This window comes from Dipodomys merriami, unplaced genomic scaffold (genome assembly GCF_024711535.1).
Source record: "Dipodomys merriami isolate MVZ:Mamm:240054 unplaced genomic scaffold, mDipMer1.0.p SCAF_10, whole genome shotgun sequence".
NCBI lineage: Eukaryota > Metazoa > Chordata > Mammalia > Rodentia > Heteromyidae > Dipodomys > Dipodomys merriami.
Window position 1 is genome coordinate 30,454,955 of NW_027202271.1, and position 23,021 is coordinate 30,477,975.

General features: G+C 40.5%; 1 protein-coding gene across 1 annotated transcript in view; it reads left to right on the top strand.

The window, feature by feature from the left end:
• Window positions 1-20,937, top strand: part of Kcnmb4 (potassium calcium-activated channel subfamily M regulatory beta subunit 4) — a 41,883-nt gene extending 20,946 nt beyond the window's left edge. The window contains exon 3 of the mRNA XM_070036793.1: window positions 20,408-20,937. Within this exon, the coding sequence (XP_069892894.1) occupies window positions 20,408-20,576 (169 nt within the window). The 3' untranslated portion in view covers window positions 20,577-20,937. The remainder of the gene's footprint in view (window positions 1-20,407) is intronic.
• Window positions 20,938-23,021: the final 2,084 nt, after the last annotated feature.

A 23,021-nucleotide genomic window follows, 5' to 3' on the forward strand; every position in this document is an offset into this window, starting at 1 on the left:
TGGCACTGTGGTTCAAAGTGCTACCTTTGAGCAGAAAAGCTTAGGGTCAGTGCATAGGCCCTGAGTTCAAGCCCCATAACTGAAAAAAACCATAGCTGGACACTGGTGGCTCATGCCTGTAATCCTGAGATCTGAGGATTGTGGTTCAAAGCCAGCCCATGCAGGGAAGTCTGTGAGGCTATCTCCAACTAACCAACAGAAAACCAGAAGCAGAGCTGTGGCTCAATTAGTAGAGCACTAGCATTTAGCAAAAAGCTGAGGGATAGTGGCCAGACCTTAGGTTCAAGCCCCAGGAGCAGCATGCACATGTGTGTATGCACATGTGTGTATGCACATGTGTGTGTGCATGCACATACACACAAAACACAGAATCATTAACTAGTTGAATTAGAGTATCTCAAATAGTCAACCCAGTAACAGCAGGTGAATGTTATTCACTGGGAAAGACATCCTCTCCAGGACACTCTCCTCCAAACTCCTAGACCTGTCATTTGGGGGTTTATGGAGGGCTCATTTAGTAGATGTGGTAGATGTGTCTGGCCCCTTTCCCTCCCCACATGTCAGGGGACAGAGTTGAAGTTCTAAACATCCGATCACAAGGTTGATTTCTCTGGTCACCAGCTCCTGTCCTCCAAGAGCCACCATTAGCATTAACTCAGGTAAGGTGGAAAGAGCTTACCATGAAAACCAAAAAGATGCTCCATTCACCTCTATTAATCAAGACAATATAAGGGTTTTAGAAGCTCGGTACTAGAATTAGGGGCAGAGACCAACTATAATTTGTGTTAACATACGCCTTGTGATAATTCTAATACAGTAACTTTAATCCCATCCCTCAGAAAAGATACACATTCACTATCTTTCATTTTCCCATCCTAGCTAGAAGTGGGAGTGGTCTCACAACCTGGCAACATTAAGACATAAGTATTGGGGGTGGGGGTGGGGGGCTGAACTCAGGACCTGGGTGCTGTCCCTTACCTTTTTTGCTCAGGGCTGGCACTCTGTCACTTGTAACACCACTCTACTTTTGGCTTTGGAGGTGGTTAATTGGAAATAAGAGTCTCACTTTCCTGCCGAGCCTGGCTTTGAATTTCAATCGTCAGAACTTGGGTGCCTGAGAAGGTAGGATTACAGGTGTGAGCCACTGGTGCCTGGCTTACAAGACATGATTTTTAAGTGACTGGGGAAGCAAGAATTTAGAGTTTGGCTCTTTCATCCTGACATATGTGCAAGGAAACAAGGGTGCTTAGAGGGGTGTGAAAAATGGCAGTTCCCTGGTGCTGTCTACTCTGAGTATACTTTTTACTACTGCTAAATATGAAATTAAAATACACTAACTGTATCGACTCCCAGATGCTCTTTGATAAGATGAACTTTATATTTAAAATAACCTTTAGATTTCATGCAAAGGCAGGAAATTAGAGAGATGAGTTACCAAGATGTTTCTCCATTTTCAAGGAAAAGAGGTTATATTCAAAAATCTAAGTCAAAGATGATCAGAGTCTGGGCTTTTCCGGGTCTCTCAACGAGCTGTCTTCAGAAGTAGAATTGGCAGTGGTTCCAGCTGCCACTAGAAACCCTAAATGTCATGGTGGATCACGCCAAGTCAGTGCCCATGGGGTCACCTGTGTGTCTTAGTCACAGATTGTATCCACCCATGGTCTTGTGGACATCTGAGTGAATAATAGTCAGAGCATACAATGCAGTCTTACACACACACACACACACACACACACACACACACACACACACACACACACACACACACACACACACACACAAACCTCTCTTCAAGTCAACAAATGTGACCATTGCACGGTGTCATCTCTTGAACTCACTGCTCTGCCATCACCCTGGTTCAGGGTAACATCTAGACTATTGACACTATCCTCAGTTGAGCTGTAGTTGGGTCTTTCTTTGCTCTATTATCCATAATTTCACTGGAGTTTGTATCACCTTTGAATACGTTTTTCTGCCTTCTTCTTGTCCCCAGGATAGAAGGTGGGCTTTTCTAACTCCATCTTCAAATGTTGTTACAGAGTTAAGTGTCACTTGTGGGGAAACAAACACAACAGCATGGGAAAAAGAAAACCAGCAGTTGTGGCTCAAGTGGTCTTGAGCCAGTCTTGAGTGAAAAAAAACAAGCAAGAGTGTGAGGCTCTGAGTTCAAGCCCCAGTACTGGCACTCAGTGAATGAATAAAATGTCACTAGGTTGATTTCTACATAATATATTTTAACCCAGGTGATGATAACTCACACCTGTAACCCTAAGTACTCTGGAGTCTGAGGATTGTGGTTCAAAGCCAGCCTGGGTAGACAAATTGGAGAGCCTCTTATTTCCACTTGATTACTAAAAATCTTGGAAGTCTAGGTGAAGCTCAAGTGGTAGAGTGCTAGTATTGAGCTAAAAAGCTAAGGGACAACACCCAGGCCCTAAGTTCAAGCCCTAGGACCTAAATAAAAAAGAAGAAAGGAAGGAAGGAAGGAAGGAAGGAAGGAAGGAAGGAAGGAAGGAAGGAAGGAAGGAAGGAAGGAAGGAAGTTAGAAAGTTCCAGTCCCGGGCTTCCTGGAACATACAATCAATAGTCACATTAGTATAATTACAAAGCAGAATTAGCTACAAAGGGAAAGATTTAACAAGTGAGACAAGCCAGTGCCTCAGATAGGTCAATAGCAATGCATACAGAGGTCTTCTTGACACATAATAGATGATGATTTCTCTTTTGTGAGGTTACCCTTTTCTGTTCCCTGGAGTTTACTCATCAAAATACCATCACTTTACTCATTTACTGCTATTCGTTCAACAAGCATTTATGATGTACCTGGTGTATACAGGCATCAGTGGCCAATGATAGTAAGACTTTGCCTCTGTTCTCAAGGAATTTGTTGCCTAGCATGGATGACAGAACATATAAGTATATAATTGGAACATATTCCTTAAGTACCACCATTTCCTGCCATTACCTTTGTCTTGGCAGAAGGGGTATGTATGATGCCACAATTGTAAAGCCACCATGAAACTGTAGAGTGATGAGCTGAAGCTCTGACATCTCTACATTAAGAACAGAGCAGAGCAGGGTGTCTGTGGCTCATACCTATAATCCTAGCTACTCAGGAAGCAGAGATCTGAGGATCCAGGTTAAAAGCTAGACCAAGCATACAAGTCCAGGAGAATTTATCTCCAGTTACCCAGCAAAAAGCCAGATGTAGAGGTGTGGCTCAAGTGGTAGAACACCAGTCTTGAGTGAAAAAGCTAAGCAAGAGCTCAAGGCTAGGAGTTCAAACCCCAGGATGGGCACTGTCTCTCAGTCACTGCCCCTATTCTGGCTTTCCTGCTGCTAGATTTTTTTGTTAGGCTTAGATATATGCTTCTGAATTTTTTTCTTATAACCAATGTAGTCAAAAACATCAATCAGTTGTAGTTTATTTTCTCCAGGTCTTTATACAGACTTAGCTCTAAAAATAGATGAAGCTTCAAAAATATTTTAAATATACTTACATGTTGAATTTAACTTCAGCATATAATATTGGCAATGAACCTGAATAGGTTGGATGTGTTAAAACTGTGATTTTTTTTTCCTATTAAGGGCCTTTAGAATTTATTCTACATATAGAACAGAATTTAATTTCTAGGGCCTTTTCCTTTTAATTCTATATAAAGAAAAAAATCTCAAGTTATTAAAGAAAAATCTTGATCTTTACTGTGAACTTCTGAGAGTACAGGTGGACCCATTGCAACAATGAAATGTACAAGATGCTGTGTCAAAAAATGAACTTTACAACTTTGTTGAGGGTCGGGGATGGGAGGGCAGGGATGGTAAGGGGAAACAAAGGAGGAGGCTACAATGCTTGATAAGAAATGTACTCATTACCTTGCTCATGTAATTGTAACCCCTCTGTATGGTATTTTCACAATAAAAAACTGATTAATTAAAAAAACAAATCTTATGTGCATCTAAAGATGAAACTTGATTTTGAGTAAATTATGTAGGGAAATTTTGCTACCCTTTGAACAAATTAATATTATTTGGTAAAATTTAGTTACTTTTGCTATATTGAGAAATACACTGAATAATGTGTTATTAGAGAAGAGATTAATCCCATTGTTATTTTTAAACAAAATATATTGGTTTATTCTTTAGACATTGAGATCAATGATATATTCTGAGTCCTAAAAAACAAAACAATGACTCTGGAATTCTTACTCAATTGAGTCTTCCATGGACATTTGTGTCTGCTTCCATATTAAGAGAGATTACAGCAGAATTAAAGGTTCGATTTGGTCACTTGTGTGCCCCCCCTTCCTCTTTCCCCCCCCAATCTCTCTCCCTCCCCCCTCTGTGGAATACACACAGAATTCACTCCAACATTTTTTCTCAGTCTGACAAACAAACACCAAACATTACTTAAAATGTGAATTCGAGGGACTGGTTCTGATCGTCAATCAAAGTGATCTTGGGTTTGCAGATTCATCTCCTAACAGCTTTTGTCATCATGGCAATAAATTGAAAGGTTTGATATTATATCACATCACTTTTTATTTAAGACCTTTTACTCAGACTTCAAAGCCCTGAGGGACCTTGGGAGGAAAAATACAAGAACCATCGGACAAGTAGGTCACGGAGTGTAGCCCATCAGCTGGTAGAATGCAGGGCAGGGCTGCGCGTCAGGAGACTTCAGTTCTATGCATAGCTCTCTTCATGACTCAGTGAGTGACCTTGGGCTACTTACTGAATGACTTTTACCTCAGTTTCATCTTAGGTAAAATGGGGCCAAAAGGAGTAGCTTGTGGCACATGTGGCATGTCCTGTGGAATTCATAGACTCACAGACTGTCAAACGTGGGAGACCTTTTCCAGTCATGTACACCAATGCAGATGAATCTCCGCCACATCATATTCTGAAAAGTGTTTTCTGCTCTACCTGGACAACTCGTGACCATGAACATCTTCCTGAAAAAGCCCATCCCATTTTCAAACATTTTGACTCATCTAGAAATTATTCTTGAGAAATCCCTAGAATAAGAAAATCCATACAGGCAGAAAGTAGATTGGAGGCCATCAAGAACTAAGCAAGAGGGAAAATAGAGTCATGGTTCAGTGGTAGCAGAGTTTCTGAATGATGTGATAAAAAGGTTTCGTAGTAGTGCATAGTACTGTGGGCTAATTAATACCTCCAAACTGTACCCTTTAACTGGCCAATTGTAGGTTGCATATGTTTTGCCACAGTTAAAAAAAAAAGTCTACCATGGTTAATACTGTAGTCTTAATGTGAAGGCAGAATGCATTGTCTGAGTTCAACAGCAAGGGCCACAAAGATCATAGGCCAGGGAACAGCAGGGTACAGATCTAAGCCTGAGTCCTGGACCTGTAGATTGTGGGTGCTGCCAAGTCCCACAGAGAGATCACTGTTGGAACCGTGCCTTCTCTCTGTGATGCTCTTCTTACGGTGCCCAGCCTGGCCTGCACAGAGGAGAATAGAGCATCTCTACCGCTGTGAGTCGAGGAGGTATGATACAGCATTAGCTATTTGGGCAGGTTTAGTACACTATTGATTCATCCACAGCTGATAATGGAATTTACCTGCTCCAGCTCCCCATTTCTCAACTTGTGACAATGGTGTTTTGGATTGAAATATAAGAATTATACGTTTATTCCCATATAAACCCATATTATCATTTTTAATTGATTGCTGTAATCTCTTAGGATTAGTTTGAATCTTGATTTGGCTATTTCTTTTATCTTAATGCTGTTTTAATTATAAGCCAGAATAGCTTTGATTCCCTTATTCAAGTTATTGGTAAATATGCTGAAACCAACTGGGACATGAGACCTGAGTATTTCACTCTGCCTTATCTAATAATAGTCAACACCTGTATACTGTGTTTCCTCTGGGCCAGAACCTATTGCAGTGCCTTACACACATCAACTCCCTGAATCTGCACAACAGTCCCACAGACATCATTATCATCATCCTCACTTTAGACTTGCTTACCAGAGCGGCTAGCAATTTGCCCAAACCATAGGTGATAGGTTTTTAAATTAAAGCATAGCTGTACATATTTGTATGATCATTCCATAAATGGATACTGTAACAATGATCAAGCCAGGGTGTTTAGCATTTCCAACTCTTCATACTTTTATTACTTTGTATCTGGAGCTCCTGAACTTCTGTCTTCAAGCTCTTCATAAAATCTATTATAGGCTCTTACAAATGAAAGCCACCCTACTGTGCCATAGAAAACTGCAGCTTATTCCTCCTGTCAAACTGCACTGTGGGACTCCTTACTCAGTCTTCTTCTATCCCCCCATCCTTACTTTACAGCTTTTAGAATTCACTATTCTACTCCTGCCATCTTGGATATCAATTTCAAACCTCTTTAATTAAAGCTTCCAGAATCAGTGCTTGTAACCTCTCTGTCATAGTGCCAGATTCTCTCCCATATTGGACTAGGAGAATATAAAGATATGGTAAATCTAATTTGTGAACTTGCTACTATAATATTTTTTTTGGTCGGTTGTGGGGCCTGGGCGCTGTCCCTCAGCTCTTCATCTCAAGGCTAGTGCTCTGCCACTTGAGCTACAGCACCACTTCTGGCTTTTTCTGCTTATGTGGTGCTGAGGAATCAAACCCAGGGCCTCAGGCATGCAAGGCAAGCACTCTATCACTGAGCCACTTTCCCAGCCCCTACTATCATGCTTTTGAAGTATACCATTAACAAAATAATCTGAAATGCTGAGCCAGAGCAGTTGTGCTTTTGTAGGTGTAGTACTTTTTGGAAACTCATCATGCGTTCATTCCCCAAAGTCTATACCCCTGCTTTTCTGCAGCTGTTCTCAAGCTGTTGACTTATTTTCCCCAAATTTAAGTACTCTTCTCTTTCATTCTTCTCCACTGTGTACAAATATCCACTGTGTTTTTAAAATGAATTTCAACCCTAAATAGATGAAAAGCAGTGACAAGGAGCATGCCAGCATCTCCCCTGGTGGTGGGAATGCAGACAGGAGAAGAGAGTGACCCTGCCCTCAGTATTAGCGCTGGACTAGCGAGAGCTGACCAGCACAGCCGACCTCAGTGCTGCCAAGTTTAGGATTATGCAGATGTTATGAACTAAATGGAAGAGAACCAAGTACCAAGAAAATGTGTTTTCTTTCCCCTTCTCCCCCTCCCCATTTCAATAGCATCGCTTAGAGGAGATTCATTTTGATGTGTCCATGGATATACCTTGATCAAACTCACTCTCCCTTGCTTCCCCTTCTGTCTAAGTACACACTTGTCAGTTTTATGGGGGGGATGCTTTTGAGAAGACTAATTTCTATTGTGATGGCTGTCTGCTTCATAAAATAAATTGCAAGAATCTCTAATCCTTACCAGAGCATGGCTATTAGCTGAGACCTAATTGTGCTGTGGTAACAACCTGGAAACCTCAGCAGTTTATAAAAGGAAAGTTTATTTCCTGGATGTGTTTGTTTGGGGTCAGCTGCAGCTTTGCCTCATGTCACTGTCATTGCTGGGCTCCAGATGAGCCAGTAGCTTCCCTTGGGAATGTAAATGCTAGTCTGATGGCAAAAGAAAACATTTCTTCAGCAAAACCTTCCCTGTAATTTTTAGCAATTTCATACTCTTTTTCTTCTCAGGTTGAGTCCACCAATCTGATGGTTATTTTTAGTTATGTTTCTTGAATGTTGAACATCATATGCCTCTAGGATAAAGTAAAGCTGCTGGCACATCTGAGAGAAGTAAAGTTGATTGATAGGTTTAAAGTTCTCTTATTCAATCCTGTCACTGCTTTGTTATGCATATTTCTCTGTAGTACTTTTGTTCTCCACATTTATAAGTAGTTAATCATGTTACGAAAAGAGCCTCAAAATTAATTTAGTGAGATTTACTATGCAGAAGTATTTCAAGATCTGCTTAATGCATTTTAACCAAGAGATACAATTGTGTAACAGACTATGACAAAACTGAATGTAAAGCTATTATTCATGTACACTTGGCTATATAATTTAGGGGTTAGGCTGAATGAATGATTCATTGCTAGCTTTGCTAGAAACACTAGCCTATTTCTATCTTCCTAGTTGCTAATTATTTAAGCAAAAAAATAATAACCAACTGGTGTACAATACCTTGTAAGGAAATATACTTCTAACAACTAAGAATCTTCTAGAATAACAATATTATAACAAGAAGTAGCCCTCCTTGGAATGTTTATAACAAGTGAAATAACAGTTGTGTTTGCCTTCACCTGGGATACATAGCTCAGATCTTTTCTGTCACAAGAGGGGTGCAGTACAGATGTTTATGGTATATGAAAGAAACTGGCAACTGACTGATATTTTTCTCCTTGAAGATCTAATTACAGGAAATGATACTTAACCCAACCAGATGTTAACGGTGATTTACTGAGAGCAAATTATGGAATGATTCACTGTAGGATGAGATACCAGATCTTTTTCAGATGTTTGGGGAAAAATTAGAATGTTTGTCCTGTCCACCTGCTTGGGCTGCTTTGCTTTTGGATGCTGACAGCATTTCTGAGCACAGTAGGTCTGAATGGTTACAGTACAGGAGGTCCAGCCTTGGGAGTCTTCTGGACCAGGGCAAAAGCACCTGGCAAAAGCAGAGATGGGGCCCAAGTGAGTTGAAGGGGTTTGCTGGACTAGGGATGGATTTTTAAAACCAGGCAAGAGAAGAAAACAAGAATGATAAAAAGAACTATAAATACGACCACTTGCTCTTGGAAATGATCTGAAAATAGTTGGCACAATCTGCAAAAACACAAGCAAATACCCATGACTGTTGATGCAAATACACCCATGGCATTTGCAATTTCAAACAAATATGTGCAGCCTTTGAAAAAGAATTCCCTTAAAGCCTAAGATTCCATCCCCCTAACCCACACTGGCTTAACTGAAACTCTGTGACATGGATTTCTGACTCCTTTCTTTGAAACCCCAAGTGTTCCTATCCCAACCACATTTACCAAGAGCACATTTTGAGCTTAGCAGGGCATTATTGTGTTGAACACTGGAGACCCTGGGTAAAACAATCCAGGGTCTGTGCAAGACCCTCCCAGGAAGACCCTCTGAGACCTTGGTAGTTCATGAGGGCATTTGAATCATGGCTGATGTTTTGAGCCTGTATTGCTCAATCCTCACTTAAGCTTAACTATTTTAGAAGCCCTTGCCATCTTAATTTTATATCAGAATGCATGGGGAAGAAAATGTTTCTTGACCTCCTTTTAAGTGCCATATTTCAACTGAGTACTATACGCCCGGTACTGTTCAGACAGGAAGAAGCTATGGTGACATTTGAGGGGATTCCGTACCTACCTCATTTCCTTGAGAACCAAAATTCTGAAGCTTTTGCCAGCCTTCCAAGCACCCAATGGAATCCCGGCTCGTGTGCATATTTTGGGTGCAGCAATGTGTTTGTCATTTTCTCCCTGGAAACGGTTTCTCACACCCACATTGCAAGTGTGCGATCTGTGATTATATCGCCTGCTCGTTTTCTGTGTCCTCTTTGCCTGAAGTGAAGACTGAGAACATGATTCAGCTCAGGGAAGTGACACAAAGCAGGGCTGTGAAAGTGATCTTTCAAAAAGCATCTTTGCTGTGTGTGCACGGTCACTGTGCTGGTAAGCCTCTGCCTTCCTCTACCTGCAACAAGCAGGTTCCAAAACATGGCTCTTAGGAGGTGGATGCTGGTTGGATATATAAAGACACCTACTTTTAGGCCATCTTGTTTAATTTCAGAAGAGAGCCTCACTACTTTTGGAAAGAAAGACACATATGGACTTCCTCACTGACTGATCCTTCCAGTGCTGGTCACCTTTTTTTCTTCTTTCTTTCTTTCTTTCTTTCTTTCTTTCTTTCTTTCTTTCTTTCTTTCTTTCTTTCTTTCTTTCTTTCTTTTTCTTTCTTTCTTTCCTTCCTTCCTTCCTTCCTTCCTTCCTTCCTTCCTTCCTTCCTTCCTTCCTTTCTTTCTTTCTTTCTTTCTTTCTTTCTTTCTTTCTTTCTTTCTTTCTCTCTTTCTTTCTTTACTTCTTTCTTTTTTAATAGGGGAGCTTTTTTTTCCAGTATTCGAATTCACAAAGTAAGGGCCCTTTTTCTTTTGCCTTAGTCAGTAAGGGCCATATGAGATATCCTGGTTTAACACATGCTGTTGTTACAGCCCTTTGTAGCCCCTGGCTGTTTTTGAGAGTCCCTTTGACTACCTTGAATTCTCAGATCTACAAGATCACATCATGCAGCTTTTGGAGTTTAAGAATGAATTTGGCCAGGCTTATGTGTATAATTCTAGCCACTCAGGAGGCTGAGTATTGAGGGTAGATCGTTCAAAGCCAGTCTGGGCAGGAAACTCTGTGAGACTCTTCATTGTCACTTAAACACTGAACAGCCAGAAGTAGAGACGTGGCTCAAGTCAAGTAGAGAAGTGGCACCAGCCTTGAGTGGAAAAAGTTTAAGGGCTTTGAATTTAAGCCCCAGTATTATCACTTGCATGTGCTCATGCGTGTACACATGCATGCACACCCCTCCCCCACACAAAAAGAATTCCTCTAAATAAGGAGTTAAAAATATAAGTATTTTGAGCATCAGCATCATAAATCAACACTCCTATTTTCTGAAGATATTTTGGCATCTGTAATATGGGTCTAAGAGACTTTCTTTGGAAACATAATGGCTCACCCTTAAGTTACTCCATTTCTAGCTCACTGTTATCTTCTAATACAGTATAGATTAAAAATATCATTGTTATATGTGGGTTATTAAAGAATAGAATGGGTTGGATAGAGAATTTGTGTTTTTTTTTTTAAATAGAAGTGTAAAGGCCAGAAATCAGCAATATCAAGAAATCTGAGATTTCCCTGGGTGGAAATTCTACTTCAGTTTTACAACTCAGTATTATTTGAAAGGAAGCTGGTTGCCATTGGCTCACACGTGTAATCCTAGTCTGAGAGCAAGAGGATTGTGATTCAAGCCTACTTCAGGGCATATGTGCAAGAACCCTTCTCAACCAATAACCAGCCTTTGGTGATGAATGCTGGTCATCCTGTGTGTGGGGGGGGAACAAGATTTAACTAAAAAATAACCCTAAAGGCAAAAGGGGAGGCAATTTAGAGAGGATTGTGTTGAAATTAGAGAGATCCATTAACCGTGAGGCTAGGAACAGTGGTGGAGGAGGAGGTGGTAGAGCTCTAACTAGGCAAAAACAATCTGTAGAGAAATGTGTGGATGAAGGAAGAGATGTTAATAGTTTTGACCATCTTTGGGCAGCTCTGTTTGGATATAAATGCCTGTGTTATTTTTTAAGGCTAATTCTGTAAAAAAAAAAAACAGTAAAAATGCAAATATCTTTTGTAGCAGAGATTGAAGTCATAGAAAAAAATATTATACCTTAGATGTTCTTTTTTTTAGGCATTTCTCTTGATGATTTACTTCTGTCCCTTGACTAATTTCAGCAAGGGACAGAAAACGTGTTTATGAGGAATTTACTATAATAGAGGAAGAGAGTTTAAAATGAAGAGGTCTCTACAGATGTCTCCCTTCCCATAACCATGGATGTAAGTTATCTTGTTACCTGGTAATACCCTATAAGGTAAAAGGAACTTGGAAGATATGATTAAGAAAGAGATTTTTAACATGGAGAAATCTTGTATTATCTGGATGAGCCCTACATATGACCGAGTTCAAGTAAGAGGGGGATGAGATCAAAGTTGTAGGGGTTACATTGACAAAAGCAAGTGATGGCAGGAAGGGGACCCATAAGCCAAGAAATTCAGGCAGCTTCTAGAAGCTGGAAAAGCCAAGGAGAGCCTTCACCTTAGCCTAGATCTCAGACCTCTGACTTCTAGAATCACAGGGGAAAACAAGTTTTTTTTAAGCTGCTAGATTTATTACAGCAGCAATGGTAAACAATTATAATAATAATAATAAAACAATAATATAGTATTGTTATTGGAGTTGTATGATAAACATCTGCAAGCTTCCTTTCAACTCTGTGCTTCAGGAATGTTGCAGGTTGTAAAAGATTTGGTTTCAGTGTTGTTAGGTTCTGTGGGTTGAACAATACAATTCTCTAAGATTGGGGAACTTGGCTCTAGACTAAATTTGAGGTCTCCTATAACACTAATAGTCTTCTAGAAAAACTTTTTTTTTGGGGGGGGGGGTCCGGTTGTGGGGCCTGAACTCTGGGCCTGGACGTTGTCCCTCAGCTCTTCAGCTCAAGGCTAGCGCTCTACCACTTGAGCCACAGCACCACTTCTGGCTTTTTTCTTTTTGCTTATGTGGTGCTGAGGAATGGAATCCAGGGCCTCGAGCATGCAAGGCAAGTGCTCTACCACTGAGCTACCTTCCCAACCCCTAGAAAAACACTTTCTACATAAATACTGTCACGCTTCTGAATATGACTTTTATTTTCTACTTTACGAATGAGAAAAACCTCAAGGTAATTTGTTTAAAAGCAGTTGTTCTTCTAGCATCTTCATGGTGTATGTTATCCATTTAAAGTTCTGATTTGGCAGTAATTTGTAGGGAAGAGGAGAGGATAAGAAGGGGAGTCAGGGATTTTTCTCCAAATGATCAGTATTTCCCTAACACACTCTACCACTTACACTTAACCCGCAACAATTTTTCTCAGGGGAAAAGCTTTTGATATCTCATTAATCAAATCCGGTATTTTCATGAGGTATGTTTTAATTCCACCTCCCTCTAGAAAGTCCATAACATGGAGTCTTATTGAAAAATAAAGACATTTAATAATATCCAGCTACAGCTTGGTCCCCATGATGGCATTACTGGAAGGTTATGGTACTGCCGAAAGGTGGAGCCCAGTGATGTCAGGTTTTTGCTTCACTTTACATTTGTTTGTTTGTTTGTTTATAGGTCTTGGGGCTTGAACTCTGGGCTTGGGTGCTGTCCCTGAGCTCTTCAGCTCAAGGCTAGCACTTTACCACTTAAGCCACAACACCACCTCTGGTGGTTAATTAGAGATAAGAGTTTTGCAGGTTTTTCCTTCCCGGGGCTGGCTTTGCAGTCCTCAGATCTCAGCCTCCCCAATAGCTAGAATTCCTGGCGTGAGCTCACCCATGGGCACTTGGCTATTTCATTTTATTTTGATGGAAGGCTGACATCATCAAATATTTTAAGACTAGTTATCATTTCTGTCTAGATATATATGACACAGTCACCTCTTTTACCAACAGCATTTCATCTAAATAGTTATTTATACATTTGAAACTTGTACAGAAAACTTTGAGAGGCTGTCTAAAAGTCAGTTCCAAGAAGATAGAGTTAACTTGGGCATGAATGCACCCCAGGGTCTTTGGTTTTCATCATAAAATTTCATTTTGTCACCTCTCGGTCAATAATCTAACCTGACAGAGAACACAGAGTGATTGCATTGCACCAGGGTTTCAGTCTGGAACATTTGCTCTTCAGCTGTTGTCAAAAGCCAAACTGATACATTTGTTATTTTAAAAGCATTGTTTAAGCCATTTGTTCCCAGATGTGAGGAACTGTAAGTATTGCCTGGAAAACTGCTGGACCTGAGTCAGGCCCAGCAGCTCTGCAGCCTTAGAGTCAATATTGTAAAACAAAATGTCTCAAATGATTTTGTCATGAGACAGCTTTGTAAAATTGCTACTCGGGGCCTTTTAAATGCATTGTGGAGATTATTTTATATAGAAGTACACACAAAATAATTTCTTTCCTGTTTAACCCTAGCAACAAGTTTGTTCTGACAGATTGTTCCGTTTCCTTTCTTAGCTTGCATCAAGACAATTGGGTAGCTCACCTGTCTCCCTCGGTAGGTGCCAGAGGCTCAGAGATTAGCTTCTCTTAAGGTCAACTCAATAGCTTTTCTTAGCTTGAGGTTGCTTTGGGTTTTTTTTTTTCTTCCTATCCTAATTCACATTTCCTATCTTAACTTACATGAAGGATTTTATTGTATTCTGATATATTGTTCTTCTTATCTATTTCAGATTCTTTTCAAAAGCAAATAAGACTTAAAACTAGCCTAGATAGCCCCTGTTCAAAAGTATGGAGGATGCCAGTCCCACAGGCTTGGTGTGTGTAGGCTGTGTTACTGTGAGAGAGGCCTGGCATATGAGCCTGAAGTTATCCCTGCAGAATTGTTTTGGTTGAAATGATGATGAAGTGTTTTTAGACTTTTAAGTAAGATTTCATCAAAATTCATGAGTGCAAATTCCTTGATGATGTAGTACGTTATTTATCATGGATATAGGAGTAATACTTGACAACCCAAGATTTTCCATAGCTTAAAAATATACATATGCATAATATGCACTATGCATATGTAGATACTTGGTAGATATGTGTCTGCCTGTTGTAAGAAGGGGGTTAATGAGTCCCCCCCTTTTAAAGATGAAAAGAACCAGGACAGGGGTGTTGCTCAGTGGTAGAGTGTGTGCAGAGCCTTAAAGAAAAACAAAGAGCAGAGGACAGAGAAAGAAGGGGAAGGGGAGAGAAGGAAAAGAGGGGAGGAGAGGAGAAGAGGAAAAGGATTGAGAGGATTTAGTAAGATAAATTATAAAAGTGTGAGAAAAAAAGACAAGGCAACAGGACTGTGGTTGGCATAAAAACAACACATCATCTTGCTGAGATGGGCCAAAATCTTAACTTTCTAACAGCCTAAATGAAAAGAAAATTTCTCTCTGTTCAGAGACGTGAGAAATCAATGTAGAAAGATGGCTGTTTCTTAAAGTATCTCATGGAGAAGACACTTTGAAGTGGGTCATCTTGACTCTTGGTTAATGTAGTGTTCACCGTGCAATTATAATGAAATTAAAATTTTTACATGAGCTGAATAAATGTAAGAATTTTCCCATCCCACTTAAAAAAGAATGACACTTTTCGCTCCCTGATAGCCAACAGAACAAATACTGTGGAACGAAAGGACTTCTATATGGTGAGACATGGTCAAACTGAATATATTTAGGGTGATATATGCCAAATCATTGTCTTTATTTTTAGGATGACATTCAGCAAATCCTTTTTTTTTCTCATTTGGCTAATACTGTTTCTAGCCTATGGGATGTTTAGTTAGAATAAAGGGAAAATTTAGCATCGTTGTCTGTATTTCTACCTTATAGTCATCAACCCTTTTCCCATACTTGTACCTCCTACCCTCTAAGATTTTCACCTCATCCTGGGTTAACTTAGGCAGTGTGTATTTTGCATAAAAGCATATGGATGCCATGAAAATTAACTGGACATAGGTGTCCATTAGAATTAGCCTGATAAAGAGCCAACTAAGTGGCTTCATACTTCATACTACTTTTTATTTTGAACCGTTAGAACTTTATGCAATAGGGCTGGGAAGGTGGCTCAGTAGTAGAGCGCTTGCTTTGCATGCCTGAGGCCCTGGGTTCGATTCCTCAGTACCACATAAGCAAAAAAAAAAGCCAGAAGTGGCGCTGTGGCTCAAGTGGTAGAGTGCTAGCCTTGAGCTGAAGAGCTGAGGGACAATGCCCAGGCCCGGGGTTCAGGCCCCACGACTGGACCTAAAAAAAAAAAAATAGAACTTTATGCAATGACTTTTTTTAAACTTAAGTTTACAGAAAATTCCAAGTTTCTCAAAAAGGCAGATTTGTGGACCCAACAATCTCAGATTCTAATAGTGAATCTACTGTTGAAACCAACAAAATTGTAGTTTAACAAGTTCCATAGGTAAACCGAAGTTGAGGAAATCTGGCTTAAGGTTAAGGTAAAGTATATAGATTAAAAAATCATGCAGATACAATTTAAATCATTTTCTCATGATGCAATTTTAGGCAAATATTAATTTTCCTTTGTCTCAACTTCTTCTCTTGAGAAAATAAAATTTAAAAGAAAAATTTCAATTGCAGGGTAATTTCAAGGATTAAGTAAAACAAAATGCTTTATGACAGATAGTACCTGGCAATACTCAATAAATGTTGATTGAGAAAACAACAAAGCCCGTGGCTATTATGCTTTGAATAGTTCTTCAAAGTTGAACTCAGGACAAGGCCAACCCTCTGGCAAGTTTTTCTAAGGTTACTTCTTTTTTTCTGATATGTGCACTTACCCTCCAAGGGTAGGTGCTTTCTGTTAGACTTCCTCCTGCTCTAAAAGAAACCACTTTATATTTTTTTGGAGTTCTTAAGTATGGAGTACTTAGCCTTTCTTCTCCTCTTTTCATCTGCATTCTTAAATGTTCTTCTTCACTCCCCTCATGCAATCTTTGAACCCTGACTTCTGAGTGGAATTGTTAGTTAAGCAATCTCAAAGCTGCCTGAGAGTAAAGACAGCAGAGGAGGACTTTCAGTTCAGGCACTACAAGCGCAGTTGGAATTTAGTGTACAAGAAGAAATTCAGAGGTAATCTCAATAAATCATGTAATTGAATGATGAACTTAAGCATTGTTAAATTTGCCTATTGAAGTAGTCTGTGGGGGGCAATGTGGAACTTTATAAGACAAGAGCCAACTCAAGTTAGATATAAGGAAACATCTATGCTTTTATTTAACTTTTCTATTTCAGAAAAGGCCTTTGAAATAACTACACATTCACTGTGGCTCACACAAAATGAAAGATGCTGATTTGCATTTGAAATATTCAAAAAAATTGCTACCCAAGGGCAAGGAAATAAAACTTCCAAGAAGTATCATTTAGCACTTTCCAGTTATTGTATGCTTCCTCCTCCTCCTCCTCCTCCTCCTCCTCCTCCTCATTTTCTCATCTTCCTCTTTTGTTTACTTTTATTCTTTGTTTTACAAGCTATTTTTTACAAAGGATGTGTAATGTTTCCAACCACCTTCATCTAGGCTGCTTTTCTGGCTCAATGCTATAATATTATGGTAAAGAATCCAACATCTGCTGAGACCTATGGCTTATGTCTGTAATCCTAGCTACTCAGGAGGCTGATATCTAAGAATCACAGTTTGAAGCCAGTACAGGAAGAAAAGTTCTTGAGACTGTGTCTCCAATTAGCCAGTAAAATTGCCGGACTGGATGCATGGTTCAAATGGTAGAGCACCAGCAAAAAAAGCCACATGAGTATGAGGCTCTGAGTTCTAGCCCTGGTACGTGCACAGAAAGAAAAGAAAGAAGGGAAGGAGGCAGAAAGGAAGGAGAAAACTCAACATCAGAAATAACTGGAGAAAGAATACAAAAAATTTACAGTGATGCATTTTACTATAAAGTTTATTTATTTTTATTTTTATTTTTTGTCAGTCATGGGGCTTGATCTCTGGGCCTGGGCGCTGTCCCTCAGCTCTTCAGCTCAAGGCGAGCGCTTCTGGTAGTTTATTGGAGATAGGAGTCTCAGGATCTTTCCTGCCTGGGCTGGCTTTGAACTGCAATCCTCAGATCTCAGTCTCCTGAGTAGCTAGGATTACAAGCATGAGCCACCAGCGCCCAGCTAAAATTTATTTTAATATACATTACTTATGGAGATTACTTAGGAATTTAGTAAACTAGTATTACCAAGTTCTCAACCCTTTCCCTTCCTTTTTCCTCCCTCCCTTCCTCCCTCCCTCCCTTCCTCCCTCCCTCCCTTCCTTCCTCCCTTCCTTCCTTCCTTCCTTCCTTCCTTCCTTCCTTCCTTCCTTCCTTCCTTCCTTTGTTCCTTCCTTCCTTCCTTCCTTCCCTCTCCCTCCTCTTCCCTCTCTCTCTTTCTTTTTGTCAGTTGTGGAGGCTTGAACTCAGGGCCTAGGTATTGTCCCTGAGCCTCTTTGTGCACAAGGCTGGAACTCTACTACTGGAACCACAGTGCCACTTCCAGTTTTTGAGTGGTTAATTAGAGCTATGAATCTCACGGGGACTTTCCTGCCCAGGCTGGCTTCAAACCACCATCTTCAGATCTCAGCCTCCTGAGTAGCTAGGATTACAGTCATAAGGGGCTGATGTCAGACTCCTTCCTTTTTTCTTATGTTTTCTTTTTATTCTTTGTTTTTAGCATGTTAATCATATTTAAGTATACAGTTTTACATTGTTATGTGCCTTAACACATACACTGAAGAATATAGAACTTATCTTTGTAGCAATAGGTTATCCTCAAGAATTAGAATGAGAGAAATTGAGAGGCGAAAGGAAAGGGAAAAGTAAAGGAGGAAAGAACAGGAAGAGGATAGAACGGATTGATCTATTATTCTATGAGACAGACTTGACCTTCTCTGATACTTGAGTAGAGGTGTCTTGAGAGCTCTGGGTATATATAGTTGGAAAAAGAATCATAACAGTGCTGAGGATGCTGATTTCAGTCTCTAAAATAGAGCTCTGATGGTTCTGTGCCCTGGTGTTTTGACTGTGGTGTGTGTGTGTGTGTGTGTGTGTGTGTGTGTGTGTGTGTGTGTGTGTGTGTGTGTGTGTGTGTGTGTGTGTGTGTGTGTGTGTGTGTGTGTGTGTGTGTGTGTGTGTGTGTGTGTGTGTGTGTGTGTGTGTGTGTGTCCGTCATGGGGCTTGAACTCTGGGCCTGGGCACTGTCCCTAAGATCTTCAGCTCAAGGCTAGCACTCTACCACTTGAGCCACAGCACCACTTCTGGTTTTCTGGTGGTTAATTGGAGATCAGTCTCACAGACTATCCTGCCCGGGCTGGCTTTGAACTGTGACCTTCAGATTTCAGCCTCCTCAGCAGTTAGGATTACAGGCATGAGCCACTGGCACCCAGCTTGACTATCTTTTATTCTCTCTCTATCTTCCTTCTCAATCAATCAATCACACCCTTTTCCCACACACACCTCTCTGCTGCAGATCAAACCTAGGGAAAGCACTCTACCACCCAGTCCCTAGCCTGTATTTTTGAACCTTGGCTTCTACTTTTTCAAACCTTGGCTATAAAATTCTTTTAAAAAGTAGGTAATAAAGGTACAACAAAGGCAGACTCTTCACCAGTAGAAAGCAATTTATTTAGCAACAATTATATGTTGAATGATAAGTAGTGACAAAACCATAACCCTGACTGCTAGGCCTTACCAAAGAAAAGGATACGTATATTGTGTATTTGGAATGTGCTTCACGGAGAGTTCTTGCCTGGACATGGACAAGGCCCATGAAGTATGCCCAGCATAGATGCCCAGCATCTAATGAAAAAAATATATACATGGATATGTCTACCTAAATTAGTGGGAGCCTAAGTCTTGAAGATAATGTGGTACTGTAAGAGTTTAGAAATTGGGGTAGTATCTGCAAGCCAAATTGTTAATATGACTCTGCAATAGTTTAATCTAAAATTTAATTGAAATACTGTAGAAGAAAATATCAATTTAAAAATCTGATTTTATGTGTAAAATTTGCGGTGATGCATTAAAGGAAAAATGTGCAAAGGTTAAATAGCATCAAAGCTAGTCTCCACAACTGTTTCTGTCCATTCGACATGGTGTCACATGGTCACTATAGGGTAAAGAAAAATACCAATGGCCCTTGTCAGTCTTCTGTTAAATAGAAGAATTGTGAGAGCCATGACTAATGAACATTTCTCAGGAAAGCACATCTCAGATAATAACACAGCCCTTATGCCCTGAAATCCTTGATGTGCTAGAGAAGAATTGGAGAAGTGTTGTGCATTGTTTTCTGTTTTTCCTGGAGAAAACTGAGCTACTCTAATATAACAGAACAAACTTTCCTGTGAAGGAAATGGAAGTATCTTGTACAATGGACACCTCTTGTGTGAAAACTCAGAACCTCTCTCTCTCTAGTGCAGGATAAGAAACCATGAGTTGTGGAATGTTTCTCATCTTCATTTCCTATCCATGAAATCAAATTAGGAATTGAACAGTAGAGCCCCCACTGATAAGATAGAAGTTGATTGCTATCAGGAAAGAGGTTACTGGGTCAAATGATGGCTAATCCCTACCCAGAAGGACAGAAGCATTTATCCAGTTTCATCATTGCCTGCCTGTTAATAAAAACGGTTGATCTCAGGACTGTTCCATCTGTTGGGCTGGCTAATTCAAACAGTATCTTTTAGGGACTCTATAAAAATTCAGATCAGTTGGTTCCCACTGAAGCACAGACATCTACTTTAGTTTTATTGGAGAATGTCCCCATCCATGAGTACTTCTTAAATTCCAGCCCTTTGCTATATAATCCAGGGGGCTATTAGAAGCTAAATAAGAAAGTGCACTGTTAAGCAACCCAGAATGGGGGGAATAGAACATAAGTGATTGCTATCCTTTTGACGTTTTGCAACATGTCAATTATCAGTGAGGTGAAATTTGCACCAGTTACTTGATGCAGGACCTCGAAGCTTTTTGAAATAGGTTTAAAGCACAAAATGCAGTAGTGAGGCCTTCACTTTCAAAGATAATTATTATTCCCTTTGAGCTGGAAAGCCAGTAGGGTTACTTTTTTGTAAAAGACAAAAGATTCTCATGTCTTGCAAAGGTGATTGATTGCTTTCTCTCCTGTTCCCCACGGCCTTGCAGACCAGACGATGTCCTCCTACATCGCACGCATGATGAGATCGTCCTCCTGCACTGCTTCCTCTGGCCCCTGGTGACATTCGTAGTGGGTGTTCTCATTGTGGTCCTAACCATCTGTGCCAAGAGCCTGGCAGTCAAGGCAGAAGCCATGAAGAAGCGCAAGTTCTCATAAAGGAGAGTAGGCTGGTGGAAAGCAAAGCACAGACGCCGCACACGTGGGAACATGCCCACCTACAGAGCCCGTGGGTCCTGGCACCGGAGATGGAAGGGGCCACGCCAGGTCTCCGAGAGGCTCCTCCCTCCGTGGCAGCAGACACAGGCACAACCGGAAGATTTGGAACCTCATAGTTTGTAGTCCATGTGACGTCACCGTGGCTAAAGGATCAAGACGTTAGCCACACGGAATAACTGTTACAGAAAATCCTACAAGTTGATTTTTTTTTTGGAAAGTTAACAGTATATTATTTGTATAGTGTAGTATACAAACCATTATGATTTCTGCTACTTAAATTATTAAAATAGAGTGATCTGTGTTCTTTTCCATTTTCTTTTTTTATGCCTCAAATATCACAGTTATAAAAAAAAGGGGGAGGGAGGGAGGGAGCTAGCTTCTGGTTATTAGACTTTGCTACTATTTCTACTTGATTGTAAAGATTCCTGCAGAACTTGACCTTACAGCATAACCTGGAGTTTCTCTAAGTAATGAGCATCTTCAGCTCTTGATTGATAAAAGGAATTCTTCACTAGAAACTGAAAAGACTAAGGAAACCTATCTTCCACTGCCTGCCTTTACCTGTCTCTTATTTGGAGCCAGATTTCTTCTTGAGAGGCTGGTGATTCTGAAGACAACCTGAGCTAGCCCTGAGGACACAGGATGCTTTTATTCATTCATTTTATTTACTTGTTTGCAGTGGTGGAAATTAAACCCAGGGCCTGTGATCAGCTAGGCAAGTGCTTCACCATTGAACGATACCTCTGGCTCTTGGAAGAAAAAATTCACAGGCTTTTGTGCTGAAACCATGCTTCTCTCTAAAGAAAAGGCTTAAGAGCCATATGTGAAATTACAGATAGGAATCAGAGTCCAATTTGTGGGGCCCCACTGGCACCTGAGGGGATAGAACCCCTCTGAAAGTGCTGCCCCACCATCCCCAGCCTTGTTTGTGTCATTTTGATGAATTTTTATAATAGGGACTATCTGATGCAAAAAGGATACACTCTGCAGCTCACAGCTAAATGCTGTTTCATTTCCTTTTTTTCTTTTGGGTCAGAAAACAATTCAAAGTCAGTTCAAGCGTTTTGTTTTCCTTTCCTTTGCCCCTGATTGTTCTGGATATTAAAGCAGGATGACTGTTGCAGTTGTTCAGTTCTTAACACAAACCTGGGAGTCCAGCCTGGGTTCCACCCTGCTGCTGCTGCACTTATTGGTGCTTTTGTCGAAAAGTAAGCAAGAAGACCAGGTGCCTGTGGCTCAATCCTGTAATCTTAGCTACTCAAGAGGCTGCAATCTAAGGGTCACAGTTTGAAGCCAACCTGATCAGAAAGTCTGTGTGGGGGACTTTTAAAGTAAAAGTGGAGCTGTGGCACAAGTGGTAGGGTGTTAGCCTTGGATGAAAAAGCACGAGATTTGTGCAAAAATGTTCAGAGACAGTGCTCAAGCCCTGAGCTCAAATCCCAGGACTAGCCCCAAACAAAACAAAACAAAAACAAAAGTGTTGGGTGCTGGTGGCTCACAGCTGTAATCCTAGCTACTCAGGAGGCTGATATCTAAGGATTTCAGTTCAAAGCCAGCGTGAGCAGGAACATCTGTGAGACTCTAATCTCCAATTAACCAGCAGAAAACCAGAAGTGGCACTGTGGCTCAAGTGGTAGAGTGCTAGCCTGGAGCTGAAGAGCTCAGGTATAGCGCCCAGGCTCAAAGTTCAAGCCCCATAACTACCACCACCAACAACAAACAAACAAAAAGTGCAAGGAAGACACTTCACTATGTTCATAGACTCAAATCCAAATATCAGTCAGAGGTCTCAATGAAGAGCAAAACCACCCTATTGATTAACCACCTGGAGTCTAACCTTGATATAGAGGGGATGCACTTTGTCTTTTTTTAAAAAAATTATTTTTATTGCTTTTAAATTAGCATATATTAACTATACAAGGGAGGATTTCATTGTTCATTTCTACACAATGTGTTTCTATCAGTTTCCCCATTCTATCACTCTTCCCCCATCCCCTTGTCTCATTTCTACAATTTCAAGAGGCTTTATTGTTCTGTTTTCACACACACTGGCAATTCTCTTCCACCCTTGCTAGCTCAGCCCCGTCTCAATAGTACTCCCAACAACAGAGCCTGTTTCTTTTTCCCTTCTTGCTTCCCCCTCCCATGTTGAGGTTCTTTGTGCTGTTAGAGGAGATGCACGTTCTTAGTGGAGGAACCGTTGACAGGATGTTTCTGTGTTCTTTAGGTGGTCTGCAAATAGGCTTCTGTTAGAATAAAGACATCTTAGAATTTAAGGACAAATTCCTTTCAGCTACTTCTACCAGGCTCTAAAAACACACTGGTGTTGCAAGAACTTTCTGATTTTTAGTCAACATACCAGTGTTCTTTCAGTTTGAGAATGTA